The sequence below is a fragment of the Mesoplodon densirostris genome, chromosome 11 (genome assembly GCF_025265405.1).
Source record: "Mesoplodon densirostris isolate mMesDen1 chromosome 11, mMesDen1 primary haplotype, whole genome shotgun sequence".
Lineage (NCBI taxonomy): Eukaryota > Metazoa > Chordata > Mammalia > Artiodactyla > Ziphiidae > Mesoplodon > Mesoplodon densirostris.
This window is the reverse complement of record NC_082671.1, coordinates 27,757,678-27,772,008: the sequence shown is the minus strand read 5'-3', so window position 1 is coordinate 27,772,008 and position 14,331 is coordinate 27,757,678. Positions and strand designations below refer to the sequence as shown.

The window sequence follows — 14,331 nt, the reverse complement described above, 5'->3', positions numbered from 1 at the left end:
CCTGTTTCAACTTCCCTTCTATTTTCATTATTCCTATCAGCAAACTTTCTTTAAAGCATCTAGACTTCAGTGATAGCCCTCAGGGACAGGAGCATAGGGAAGTATTGGGAGACTTGGCCTTGTCTTGTGGAGAAATACCCTGTTCAGAAATAGACTGTGGTGGAAATGGACAACAAGGGAGGGAACTCACTGGGGCCCTAGGAGTGGGAAGGTTCAGAGAGGGGATGAATGAAGAAATATGTAACAGGGTCTCTCAGCCTGAGAAACAGCTCCAAGGTTCACAGATCTCCCTCTACTTGCAACCTCATGCACAGACTATAGAAATCCTCACCAGTGACTTGGAGCTGGGGGCAGGGTCCCTTACTCCCAGTGCCAATTGAGAGGAAGCATGGAGCTACCAAAAGGCCAGATCTCGTGTTCCCAGCCACAGGGAGAAGAGGTGTATTTCTGGTATACTAACATCATCTACAAAGTAAGAAGAGGATTAGATTCTTTGTAATATGACATATTGCAGAAACTTTATGAGAGTTAAGAAATTTTTAGAGCTCAGTCCTTCTAGACCTGCCTGTATACATTCTAGTATGTTAAGTAAAAATATTAGTTACATTTCTTTTTTTTTTTTGGCCACATGATGTGGCTTGTGGGATCTTAGTTCCCTGACCAGGGATCCAACCCACGCCCTCGGCAGTGACAGCCTGGAGCACCAACCACTGGACCGCCAGGGAATTCCCTAGTTACATTTCTTTTATAGTTATACATTATCTTTTTAAATATATGTGCTGTAAAGTAGACCTTGAAATCCAAATTTGGTCTAATGGTGATTCACATTATAGCTTTGCATGAAGCAGATGCACTTATTTCACTGGAAATTCTCTGAATTATTTAGGCCATAGTTAATTGGATTTTGGTAATCTGGAGGCAGTAATAAAATAATTGAATCTCAAATCTGTTAAAATTATTTTTGCTTATGTACCATTCTCCATATAACTGGCCAGAGTAAAATGATCTGGAATAGCTTTCATATTTTTTCTTTTTGTCCAGTAAAACCAGAAACAAAGGCTATATGAAGTAATTGGTAAATATAATGGCAGTGATACTCTGAACACAGCCAAGAGTTTACACCTTAAACAGGGCAGGATAGGCTATAGATAAGAGCTAGGCAGAATTATCAGACCATTGAATGGATTAGTTTCCCTACTTTGTGTCTCATTTCTGTAAGAGGGATATTCAGCGTCATTTGTAAAATTCATGCTTGCTTTTCTAAATGGGGAGATATTTGTGTCACTTGGAGTAAGTAATCTAATATTACCCTACTCTGCTACTACTCTAATTAGTAGTTGTTATTCCCGTGACGCAGAAAGAGGAAACGCCTGTAGTATATATTCAATGAATGAGGTCTGCTTCTCCACTTCTTTCTTGTTAGTCCCAGTTGTAACAATATTGCCTCCCAGGAGTATGCAGTAACCTGGGGGTGTGGAGGAGTGCACTGACTTGTGTGCCCACTGGGGCACCCTCAACCAAGGGCTTTGCACACTGGGTGTATTTTTGGGGGCTGTTCAGAGGTCTGTTTTGGGTCATCTATCCCTGATGATAGATGGACGTCAGTTCACAGTTCTGGCTGTCCCTAAAGATCCAAATAACTTCCGTCGTGATTTCAGGGTGCCCTTAGCCATTTATAATGAATCAGTTCCTTTATTCCTTCAGTTCAGGAGTTCCATAGGTAGCTTTCCCAGCCCTGTGTTTGTTGTTTTGTGGAGGGAGAGCATAGAAAATTTCTGCAAACCTTGTTTGGGATCTAGAACTCTCACGATATCTGTGGATAGATAAATAGCATCCCAAAGTAGAAGCTTAGTCTGTGCTACTCTCTTGGGATCATTCAGACCTTTGAGATGTGGATAGGAAGGTTCCCCGGCTATTCGGACCCTACAGTGATCATTATTTGGCTCTTTAAAGCAAAGACTCTGACATCTCTAAGACATACAGAAGTTTACACACCCTTCAAAGCTTCTAAGTTACAGAGCTCTAGTGTGAATTTTTTAATAGCCTGTGTCCTCATTGTAGTAAACTTTTCCCCAAGAGTTGATACTTCTTAGTTAATGGTACATAAGAGGATAGTTGACTAATGGAATCTGTACCGAGCAAACTTGAGCTTGTGTTTGCATAGCTTATTTCTCTTAACTGTTACCCTATACCAGAATCATGAGCGTTGCCATTTTGCTGGAAGTTCATACTGTGGGGCCTAGCCTCATCTTTGGTGAAGACAGTGCTCTAGGTATTAAGAGGAACACAACTGTTAGTTATATTTATGAGACTTGGAGGAGCACAGACAAGCTTCTGATTAAAATAGTGAGCAAACAGCAGTGACAGAAAATAATTTATCAGCTGCTTATGCCAGCAACTTAATGGAAAGATATTAAAGAAAAGAGTGCTTACATGAAGCAGTGGAAAAATGGATTAGAATGTAAATAGATTACAACACTTAATCTTCTTAAATTAGTAATATATTTCAAAGTATAAATTATTCTGTGAGAAATCAGAATGGTGCCCAAAACTAGTTTCTTACTACAATATGAATCCACAGTCATTTGGAACAAAATGCCACACTTGATGTGTTTTATTACTTTTAATCATTTGGATGGATTAACAGTAAGATATCTGTGTTAGCCTTTACAAAAGGTCGACTACTTATAAGATTGGATATAATATATGTTTTTGTCCTTACATTAACTATTGGAATGTAATTTTTAAAAGCAGGCTTGATTTTTAGGACACTTTTAGATTTACAGAAAAATTGAGAAGATAATAAGAGAGTTCCCATATACACCCCACCACACCTCCCTCCATGCACAGTTTTCCCTGTCATTAATATCCTAGGGTAGTATGATGCTTGTGTTGCAATTAATGAATCAGTATGATACATTATTGTTAACTAAAGTCTATACTCCATTCAGATTTCCTTTTGTTTACTTAATGTCCTTTTTCTGTTGGAGGAACCCATCCAATATACCACATTACATTCAGTTGTCTTGTCTCCTTAGGCTCCTCTTGGCTATGACAGTTTCTCAGGCCTTACTTGTTTTTGATGACCTTGACAGTTTTGACAAGTATTCATCAGGTATATTGTAGGTTGCCCCTCTTGAAATTTGTATTATGTTTCTCTACTGATTAGACTGGGGTTATAGGATCATATAGTAGGACTATGTTTAGCCTTGTAAGAAACTGCAAACTATCTTTCCTAAGTGGCTGTACCTTTTTGCATTACCACCACCAATTTACGAGAGTTCTGTCTCTTTGCATACTTGTCAGCATTTGGTATAGTCAGTTTTTTGGACTTAGCCATTCTGATAGGTTTGCAGAAATTGGGATGCAATTTCCATAGTTGGTCATTTAGTCTTACTACCATATTTTATTATATCTGACTATAGAAACATTAGCTTTCTCCTGATATTTCTCTTTAAATTAGCATTAAGAAAAGTGTGTACTTTTTCCCATATGAATAACTGTTACAGATGTTTCAATAGCATTTCGCTTATTACATTAAAATACAATTACCTATTCTCCTTCCTTTCTTATTACTAATAGCTTATAAGCTACGTACTATTAGTGTTAAGCTATGTTCCGTTGATGTTAATGTCTCATGTTTAATTGCTTTTGTTTAATTTTTTAATTCTCATTTTCCATTCTTCTTCACAGTCATTTTTGCTTTTTTGTTTGTTTGTGTTTCTTTGTTCATAAAGCTTTTTTGTTTCTGTTACATTATGTAGTTTTGTACCAATGGCTAGAAGCAGATCGTCATGGCAAGAGCCAAGATGCTGCAAATACGACTTCAGGTAAAAATAAAAATAAAAGTTGAGGTGTTAGAAGTTATTATTTTAATTCATCCCAAGACCATCAAATTGCTTCTTTATTCAGTTTTGCTTAGGCAAAAAAAAAAAAGTATTATTTTGTATTTCTGTTCTCTCATTTGCATCTTAATTTTTGTAAAGACCTCATTTGCTTCAAGCCTTGAAGAAATTATTTATTCATCAGTATTTAAGCTCTCTTGGCAGATATGTCCTATTTTCTTAGGAGGAAAGTCTTAATTGTAGCTTAAGGTCAGTAGGAGGTTACTTGGCAATATTACTTGAAATTAAGTCCACTTGTAGTTGTCGTGGGGGATATTAATATTTGCACAAATTTATAATCCTTGTTTATTTCAGGATAGTGTTTAAAAGGTGGATTTTAAGTTAAGTAAAGCATACTTATGTACTTTCCATTTCCTGGGAATTCAAATTCTTAGACCGATTCATTTTTCCTGCTAAGTCCTAGCAATAAATTCTATGTTAGAGGTTCATGGGTTCAAAGTGCAAAGGTTAGGCTGTTGCTCTGTCTCACACCTCCAAAAGGCGTCTCCAGGATTCTCTGCTTTGACTGGTACTAGTAGGAATAGCTGCATGTACTCACTTCTGAATCCTGAACAGTGTTATCAGAAGCATCACTCAGATTTTCTCCAAATTTTCTTCAAAATAATATTTGCCAAGACAGCTGTGTATATAGCAACGATCTTCCCCGCTTCTAAAGCAGTCTCATAAGAAGTGATGGTGGTGGTGGTGGTGGTTCTGTTTTTCTTTTGTTGGATTTTGTATTTCTGGTTCGTGGGGTTTTGTTTTTGTGAAATTCTTTTTCCCTGGAGGTGGTTTTCCTTCTCTCTCTTCTGGTTGATTCATTGTGCCTCAAGAGGGTGTGGTGTTCCTTCCTTAACAGGACAATTATATTGAAAATGGCAGTATCATGACTTTTCTGATTTATTTCCTGACCCATTAGTAACTTGATATATGAATGAAGATAATGTTACTATTTTAACCAAACTGAGGCAGGAATTCATTAAAAGGTAAGTGTTGCAAGGAGTTATATCCTGCATTATATGTTGTTTCTTCTGCTCCTGCAGTATTTCATATTTTATTTACATTTGTGAATGATAAAATAAGCATTTTTGGTATTTGAGGGTGGGTGAAGGAGAGGGTTTCTTGATGGCTGGGTATTATCTGAGGATATCCCGTTGCTGTGTCACTAGCACAGTCAGCAGCATAAACTTTAGAAAACCAGGAGAGAATTCTTGTTTTTCTTTTTCTCTGACTTTAAGTGGAAAGTAACCTTTCTTTTTTTAATGAAGAAGTAAATAATCTAAAAATTCTTAGCGTTTGAATGAGAATCTAGTACCAGCTTAAAGGTACCATTTACCCTTTCTGAAATCAACAGTGAGCCCTGACTCCTTTCTTCAGACGTAGTGACCCATGGATGGTTTCACATTTTCTATTGACTTTCCCGTACCCTAGAGGCATGGTGCAGAAATTGATAAACTTTCCTTAGGGATGCCTTTGACAGTTTCTCTTCTAGAAGTGAAAGCTCTCTATCTCTTAGAAGATGGAAATATGAGGTAGAAAGACAAAGAGATGAAGTGCTTGCCTAAATAAGTAAGAGGAATCCAAAGGAAAATGATCATTAGCCAAGGGCTTAAATTAGAAGTAAAAGGTTAGTTGCTGCAGTAAATCTATTTAAATTATGTGCCTTTATTCAAAAACGCTCCTGTGTATTTTGTATTGCAGTCTCCAGCAAGATTTTACAGTGTGGCTTTTCCCTCCTTCTGTGATCTGATAAGTTTTGCACTTAAAGGTGTTTTAGTATATGTCTTTTTTTTTTTTTTTTTTTGCTGTACGCGGGCCTCTCACTGCTGTGGCCTCTCCCGTTGCGGAGCACAGGCTCCGGACACACAGGCCCCGCGGCCATGGCTCGCGGGCCCAGCCGCTCCGCGGCATGTGGGATCCTCCGGGATCGGGGCACGAACCCGTGTCCCCTGCATCGGCAGGTGGACTCTCAACCACTGCGCCACCAGGGAGGCCCTAGTATATGTCTTTTATATTTTTACCAGAGATGGAAACTGAGTCTAACTAGGTGTCCAAATATGACTCATGAATTGCTTTATGATATTTTTATTTGTACAGATACTGGTAGGTGGCATTTATCTTTTGATACATCAGCTTGTGTTTTGTACTTACTTAGAACTTAACAAGTAGAAAGAACACAGGAGACAGAATGGTATTGCTCCCAAGGTGTTCTAATTCCTTAATCTCAACTTTTTGACACTGAGAATTTAAGATCCATCCATATTAAAATATTTTGTGAAAGTAAGGCATTTGGAGGTAACAGGTCGAATGGGAGTTAATTTAGTCAAGGACATAAAGAACTGAGCTAACAATTATTACTGAATTTTCTTATATATAATAATTAAAGGATAGTCTTTTACCTTTCCAGAATTTTAACAGGTGATGAAATTGGCTTAGAATAGCTTGTTTCTTTTCAGAGGTTAGTGTGCTTAATGTGTTCTATCTGCTAAACCAGACAACTCAGTAATGATGTTTCTGATTCTGTTAATAATGTTACTTGTAAAAGCATGGAGATGCAGTCAAATTTACCAGAGATTTTTGTGGGAACTCAAGCAAAGTTGCCTCCTTTGGGCACTGCAGCATTAAGTCTATCCATGTACAAAATTTCAGGATCTTAAGAAGTATAATTAGCTTAATTTGAGATGTTTCTTTAGTGAGTTAAATGTTTCCAAATAGATTTTTTTTTTTTTGTCACCACATGTTGAAATAGGACAGTAATTAGGTTACAGCAAGGATTATTTTAGCATGTCTTGACTTTTAGTATGAGTTGTGTAGCCAGGATTTTAAAATTCAGATTCTGAACTTTTAAATGCAGATCTCTTATTAACAGTTCCTTTTCAGTTGTCCATTGAAAAATTTACAACTGAGACTATTAGAGGTAGAAATTGAATCAGATTTCAACATTATCAGTCAGTATATATACAAAATAAAAATAAAACTATGGCATGCTTTTGAAAAAATTCTAGATATTAACTAATTACTAATTATCTGTTGTAGGTGAAAATTTTGACCAGAGTCCTTTGAGAAGAACATTCAAATCCAAAGTTCTGGCCCACTATCCTCAGAATATAGAATGGAACCCTTTCGATCAAGATGCAGTAAACATGGTATGTGTTTGGGTTTTTTTTTTTTTCCTCTTCAGCCTTCTTTTTATTTTAAGATGACAATAGTGACTATATTTTGAATGTCTACATTATTTCATTTAATTTAACCCTTTAAATAAAAAATTCTTTAAGATATATTATCTTCATTTTACAGATGTAGAAAATGAAGCTCAGGGAAGTTAAGTAAGTTGCCTAAAGTCCCCATAGCTAATAAGTGTATATAACAGACCCTCAAAGCCCATTTTCTTTTCCGGCCATTAAGCTGTGTGGTGAATTTGTATTACTTAATACATAGACACTTTGGTAACAGTGATATCATTTTCTTGGCCTGAAGTGGAGCCTGATGGAAGGAGCATGATTACAGTTTTCATATTTCAAGGAATGTTGTATGATGGGTCTGTAATTTATCATATTCACAAAGTAAGGTAGGAAAGGAACTTCAATGCATCATTTAGACATTAGTAGGAATTTGTTTATAAGAAATTTAAATTAGTGTCATGAGTTACCAGCGGTGATTGTAAGTCCCTTTAGAGGTTCTTAAAAATACAGTAGGTCATAATTTTCAGGTCATTTAGGAAGGGTCCTTCTTAGAAGCCTGGATAATATTTTGTTCCTCCATGATCTCTGTGATTATAAAAATAAGGGGCCGCCAAAGTGAGTAAATCAGAGATCAGGCACGATAGGCACAGAAGTGATTAAAGGTGGACAGGGACTTCCCTGGCGGTCCAGTGGTTAAGACTCCACACTTACACTGCAGGAGGCGTGGGTTCCATCCCTGGTCGGGGAACTAAGATCCCGCGTGCCATGCGGCACGGCCAGAAAAGAAAAAAAGAAAGGTGGAGTGAGGCACATAGTTGTGGTTCTTTTTGAGTATTTTAAAGGTGGAGCCAAAAGACCCCATTATGATGTGATACTGTAAGGGAAGAAAATGAATATTTAGTAGTAGATGCCCGCTAGATACCTCATGAATGTTACTTTCACATACATGCTTACATGTACCCAGTGAGGATTCTTTTTTTTGTTTTTTTTGTTTTTTTGTGTTTTTTTGTGGTACGCGGGCCTCTCACTGTTGTGGCCTCTCCCATTGCAGAGCACAGCCTCTGGACACACAGTCTTAGCGGCCATGGCTCACAGGCCCAGCCGCTCCGTGGCACGTGGGATCCTCCCAGACCAGGGCACGAACCTGTGTCCCCTGCATCGGCAGGCAGACTCTCAACCACTGCGCCACCAGGGAAGCCCCCAGTGAGGATTCTTATTCATATTTTACAGAGGTTAAGTTTACTTGCCCAGAGTTATACAGGGAGTCTCAGAGGTTAAATCCAGATCATTTTTACTCTCTAGCTCACTTTTTTCCCAGCTGCATGCTGCCTCCCCCAAAGAAAAGCTATGTAACTTGGTTTTGACATGCCCCAAAATGATATGGGTCATATTGGATCCTTTGCAGTATTTCTCTATCACAGTAAACCCATTCCAGTCTGGACTTACTCCAAGGATGGAGTAGCATGGTACTTTTTCTAAGGACAGATGCCTAAGGCACTTGGCAGTTCGACTTTGATTCTTTACAGAGCACAGTGTCCTTATTTCTCTTAACTGTTACCCTATACCAAAATCATGAGAGTTGCCATTTTGCTGAAGTTCATACTGTGGGGCCTAGCCTCATTTTTGGTGAAGACAGTGCTCTAGGTATTAAGAGGAACACAACTGTTAGTTATATTTATGAGACTTGGAGGAGCACAGACAAGCTTCTGATTAAAATAGTGAGCAAATAGCAGTGACAGAAAATAATTTATCAGCTGCTTATGCCAGCAACTTAATGGAAAGATATTAAAGAAAAGAGTGCCTACATGAAGCAGTGGAAAAATGGATTAGAATGTAAATAGATTACAACACTTAATCTTCTTAAATTAGTAATATATTTCAAAGTATAAATTATTCTGTGAGAAATCAGAATGGTGTCCAAAACTAGTTTCTTACTACAATATGAATCCACAGTCATTTGGAACAAAATGCCACACTTGATGTGTTTTATTACTTTTAATCATTTGGATGGATTAACAGTAAGATATCTGTGTTAGCCTTTACCTCTATGTGCATAACATTCACCTCTAAAGCAATTATCAGCTTCCTTGATCTGTCTTTGATATTTTCTTTACCCCTTCTCTCTGAGTTATTTTACTCAAGCAGAAAACATTTCCCTCTGAAGAACAGACACGTAGGCTTGTGTTTCGACGCTTAAGCACCATACAACATTTTGTTTATTGCTGCAAATTTGAACGGATTTGCTGGTACTCCTTGAAAATCTCTGAAAAGCATCCCATTAAACTAGTCTGCATTTGGGTCATAGATTTACTTCCCTTAATTTCCTCTTTGATTTATTAGTAAGTACATTTGTATGAAGCTATAATTGATTCCCACCTAAAGGTATAAAGCTTTGTTCTTGCCTCTAGCAAGACCCCACTCCAGTAAATTATCACCTTCTGTAATATCACTCATTCTGCTAACAAAGTGGAGCTTTGGATAAGGGTCATTAATTTCATACAAATTAAGTACCCAAAAGCAATGAAACTTGTTAAATAAAAAAAAAATTCCATGTATATGAGTGCAGTGCATATATAACAGAAAATAGATATGTGACATTTGAAATTGCTTCTGAATTAATTGCTTTTATGTCTCTTTTGGTTGTGGATTCACAGGTTTTTGTGGGAAAAAAAATGGAAGTATCATAAAACAGAGAGAACAAAACAAGTCATATACCCATCACCCAGAACTAACATGTCAACATTTGACAGATTTGCTTCAGAGTCATACCTTTCCTCTTAAATGAAACAAAACATTGCAAATGGAGCTGAAGTTCCCCTGTCTTCCCCCCACACCCCACCACCCCCATCTCAGATCGCTTTAAGGAAATCAGCATATTGGCATCCATGACTGTCTATGTAATGTTCTAATAGATGGAGCTTATCCTTAAGAATGTAGAGAACCTAGGAATTGTTAGGAAGAAAATATGGTTAATACTTTTTTAAGCAAGTTTTGTGAAATATAAAGATTCTTTTTTGTATATATGTCCTAAATGAAACATCTGATATATGATATTTCAGGTAACTAAAGAGTAATGACTATTATATAGCTCTTTATAATCTGTAAAGCTCTAAGTTTACAATTTACTATTTACTTTGATCACAAAGAAGGGTGGAGTGGAATGAGGAGCGAAGAGTAAAGGGTAAAGGATTGTCTGGAAAATACCTATTTAGACATCCATCTTGCAAAATGCAAGGAAAAAGAGCACTGTATACTTTTGACAGACTCAGGAAGTACTTGAATTTGAAATGGATAACCCTTAGTTACATTAATAGATCTGACATTGGAATGAAAGTAAACCCTCATTTTGACCCAGCTTTAAGTTCATGTCTCCCAATAAAATCATAGGAATGGGGGCTTTAATCCAGCCATTACTGGGGAGCCCACTTGTTTTCTTAACATCGCAGCTAGAATATTTCACCGGCATCTCAAACTCAGCATGCCCCAAACTGAATTCACAGTCTTCCCACCAATCTTGGTCAGTGAATGGTACAACCATCTACCTAGGTGCCTAAGCCAAAAATCTAGCATCATGCTTGAAAGTTCCCACTTTCTCACCTTCTCCCATATACAATCAGTTATCATCTACTTGTCTCTGCTACTGCATACCCGCCTCAGTCCAAACCAGCAAGCTCTCTTACCTGGATTCCTGCAATAGCTGTCTAACTGGCCTCCTGCCCCTGTCCTTTCTGTTCTTCACACTACAGCTTCTGCTTCTGCTTTCACCTCTCTTTGGAAGGCTCCTCCCCTAGTGAATTCTTTGTATTGACCCTTCAGATTTCATTGTAAACATGATTTCCTCAGAGAAGCCATCTCTAAGCACCACCTTCCATCACCCTTCCAGCATTCAGCCAGGTCCCCTTAGGTTCTCTTGGCACCTTGTACCTCTTTGTAGCACTGTTACAGTTGCAATTAATTAATTATGTAGCTGGTTGTCTACTCCCTGTCTCCTGCTATAAAGTAAGTACCATTAGGACAGGAACACTCTCTTTTATTCATTGCTATCCCTAGCTTTGCGCATAGTAGAGGTTCTAATCATTGAATAAATGAAGGTCTATATGCTGGCTTACAGTACTTCCATCCCCTGTCTTTGTTCAGGTGTCACCTCCACTGCAAAACCATCTCTTAAGCAGGAATGGTTAGGTGCTCCGTCTTCTCTATTCCTATAATACTTTGAACACACTCTGTAGCAGTATTGGTTACGTTATTTTGTAACTGCTGGTTTATATGTCTTTCTTTCCTATTAGGCTAGAAGGTCCCAGAAGTAAGGGATGATTTTCATATTTGTCTTTTGAGTTATCAAGATCTAATGCAATACATGACATAAAATAAATGTTTATTAAATGAAGAAAGGAAAGAGAAGGAAAGAAGGAAGGAAGAAAGGAAGGGCAAGCTGACTCATTGAGAGTTTTATTTGTATAGTAAGAGAGAAGGAGTGGGATTAAATAGAACTATAGAAGATAGAAAAAAGAATTGTTAAGATTCTAGCCACACTGCCTAAAAGAGTCCAGAGAGATAATGAGGACATTTGGTCACTCAAACCAGGAGAGGTACACAGCGTTGTGAGCCCAATTTGGCTAGAGTAATCTGATTGCCAGCGACAATCTGGTCAGCAGTGACAACTCTAAATTTTTAGTTGTTGTGGGAGAGTGGGGTGGGGAGGGGATATTGTTGGTAAACAGCAATATCAGGGGCTAAAAGATGTTGTTGAATGCCATGGTGAGCAAATCTTGACTTACAGTTTAGGATTATGAAAAATAAACTTGACAAATCATATGATTCTCACTTTTAAAAATGAAAAAGCAATAGCATTTTCCAATTTATGGTTCCCAGATTAGAAATATAATTCTTAGTTTTGTTGATGTGTAGGAAGAGAATTTAATAATTCTTACATCTGTTATCTGTAGCATAGAAAGTCATTCTTAATTTGAGCACAACTTTTGGCAAGCTTTTCCTGTAGATGTTTGAATGCATGCTGATGAAAACTACAAATCCTTAAGGGAATATTTGGCAGCTGTTCAAAAACAGTTTGAGCTGGAATTTTGTGGTTTATGATGTCAGGAAACCCTGTCAATTAAATTAAGTCTTTATGTTGACTTTGGAGGTCACTGTGTTTCTGTGTTGCCTATTTGATGTAAAAAGAGAACTACAGATTGAATGAAGAGATGAACTAAATCTGATCCTGTACCCCGAGCTGTTGTTCTTGATTGTTTTCTTGTTCATTCATTTATTCATTCGTTCATTCAACAAATACTTCTGTGTGCCATGCACTATGCTATGCAGGTTTGAGCTTAGCCTGGAGCAAGACTGATTCATCAGATCATCCTTCCTACCATCTTTATTGACTATAGTAAATGTGTCAGATGAGTTTTCATTCATAATCAGTAGAAGATCTCATTGACTTGTTATGGTGAAAGCAGCTTTAATTATGAAGGACTCATTATGAAAATATTCTGCCATGGCCTTTTATTTCCAAGATTAGGAATAAACAAAATTTCCCCCTAACAAATCTAGGTATTCATGTGTTTTACCTAAATCTATATCTTATTTTGCCCAAATGTACACAGTAATTTAATTTTTGTCAATATACATATATAATAATAATTAAGTAAAGCTACCATAGCTCTTTCCAATTCTTATATTCAGTGATATGAAATATAAAGACATTTTCACTGGGATACTTGTGCTGGGCTTCACAATTTTTGCTTTTTATCTTTATCAGTCACCATTTATTACGGCCCCAAATAGTGTATTGTTCCATGTATGGTACTCTTGAATTGTTAAGGCTATTACCAGTCCTTGAGTAGTTTTCAATCTAGAGATGAAACAAAATTTGAGAAACTACTGTGTGTCAGTATACGATGTACATATGTATACTATGGTGCAAGATTTTAACTGCTTCATTCAACAAAGACTTTTTAGAGGAGAAGTGACATTTTAACGGCATTTATAGGATGAAAACACTATTTTTTATGGAAAGATAAAGAAGACCTCTTTAAGGTAGTATTTATATGGAGACTTACAGGAAGTAAGGGAGTGTTTTGGATATATATAGCTCTATAACAAACCATCCCAGTGTTACTTAAGTGGCTTAAAACATAGGCTGGCAGGGGTTTTTTTTTTTCCCACAAAGGACCAGATAGTAAATAGTTGAGTGTTGTGGGCCATGCAGTCTCTGTTGCAGTTATTCAGCTCTGCTGTTGTAGTGCAAAAGCAGCTGTGTGTCTACACAGCTTAAATGGAGGAGCGTGATTGTGTTCCAATAAAATTTTATTTTCAAAAACAAGTGGCAGATTGGATTTGACCTCAGGGCTGTAGTCTCTTGATTTAAAACAACAAAATCATTGTTTTGCTTACAGATCTGCAGTTTGAGTAGGGTTTGGCAGGGTAGCCCCTTTGCTCTACTGGATGTGAGTTAGGGTGGTTCCAGGCCGAGGACTGGGATTGTCTGAAGGCCCCCAGCAGAGTAGGTGAGCTAAAGAGCAGGTTTCAGTTCCCCAAAACCTCACATTCTGTCTTCTGGGCTTTTGCACGTGCCCTCTCTGCCTTCTCTTTATCTCACTAACACCTATACACACCTACACTTATCCTCAGGTCTCCGCTTGGGCTTCCTTCATTTTTTCCCCTGGTGGCTCCCTCTTTTCTCATTTATGTCCTCCTGCTGTATTTTTTCCTAGCAGCCTATATTTACCCTATCATAGCACTTCCAATACTTTATTATTTTTTTTAAATTTTTTAATCATCTGTCATCCTTACTGGACTGGAAGCTTCAGAGGAGCAGGAACTGTGTCTTTCTCACCATTGTATCACCATCACAGGGCCTAGCTCAGAAAGGCACTTAATAAGTGTTTGTTCACAGTTTAGATGAAGGACATGTAACTCTTAAGTGAATTACATTTTTTTGGTAATGTGAGGATTTGGGAGAACTTCTAAATTTTATACCAGGTCGATTATTAAATCTGAAAAAAAATGTCATAATGTATGGTAAAATTATTTCTATGCAGAAAGTATATTGTAATACAAAAGTAGAAAGCAATAATAGAAAAGTTAATAGTGATCGTTATTTTAGGATAGTTGAATTACAAGTTCTCTTTTCCTTAGTGTATTTCAAATTTTCTGTAATTTGTTTAAAATGTTTTAAAGACTCGATTTTAATTTCTTGTGCTTTGTAAGTATCTTAAATATAGCATCTTTAACTCCTCACGTAATTTTATTCCCCAGTTTGA

The 14,331-nt window shown here is 37.3% G+C and overlaps 1 protein-coding gene across 3 annotated transcripts in view; it reads left to right on the top strand.

Moving 5' to 3' along the window:
- Window positions 1-14,331, top strand: part of DENND5B (DENN domain containing 5B) — a 210,657-nt gene that overhangs the window by 93,422 nt on the left and 102,904 nt on the right. The window contains exons 1-3 of one of the 3 annotated variants that reach the window (XM_060112159.1): window positions 3,094-3,115; window positions 3,765-3,830; window positions 6,921-7,030. In XM_060112159.1, the coding sequence (XP_059968142.1) occupies window positions 7,028-7,030 (3 nt within the window). In that variant the 5' untranslated portion in view covers window positions 3,094-3,115; window positions 3,765-3,830; window positions 6,921-7,027. Of the gene's footprint in view, window positions 1-3,093; window positions 3,116-3,764; window positions 3,831-6,920; window positions 7,031-14,331 lie in introns of those variants that run through there. The other 2 variants (XM_060112157.1, XM_060112158.1) reach the window with 2 other exon arrangements.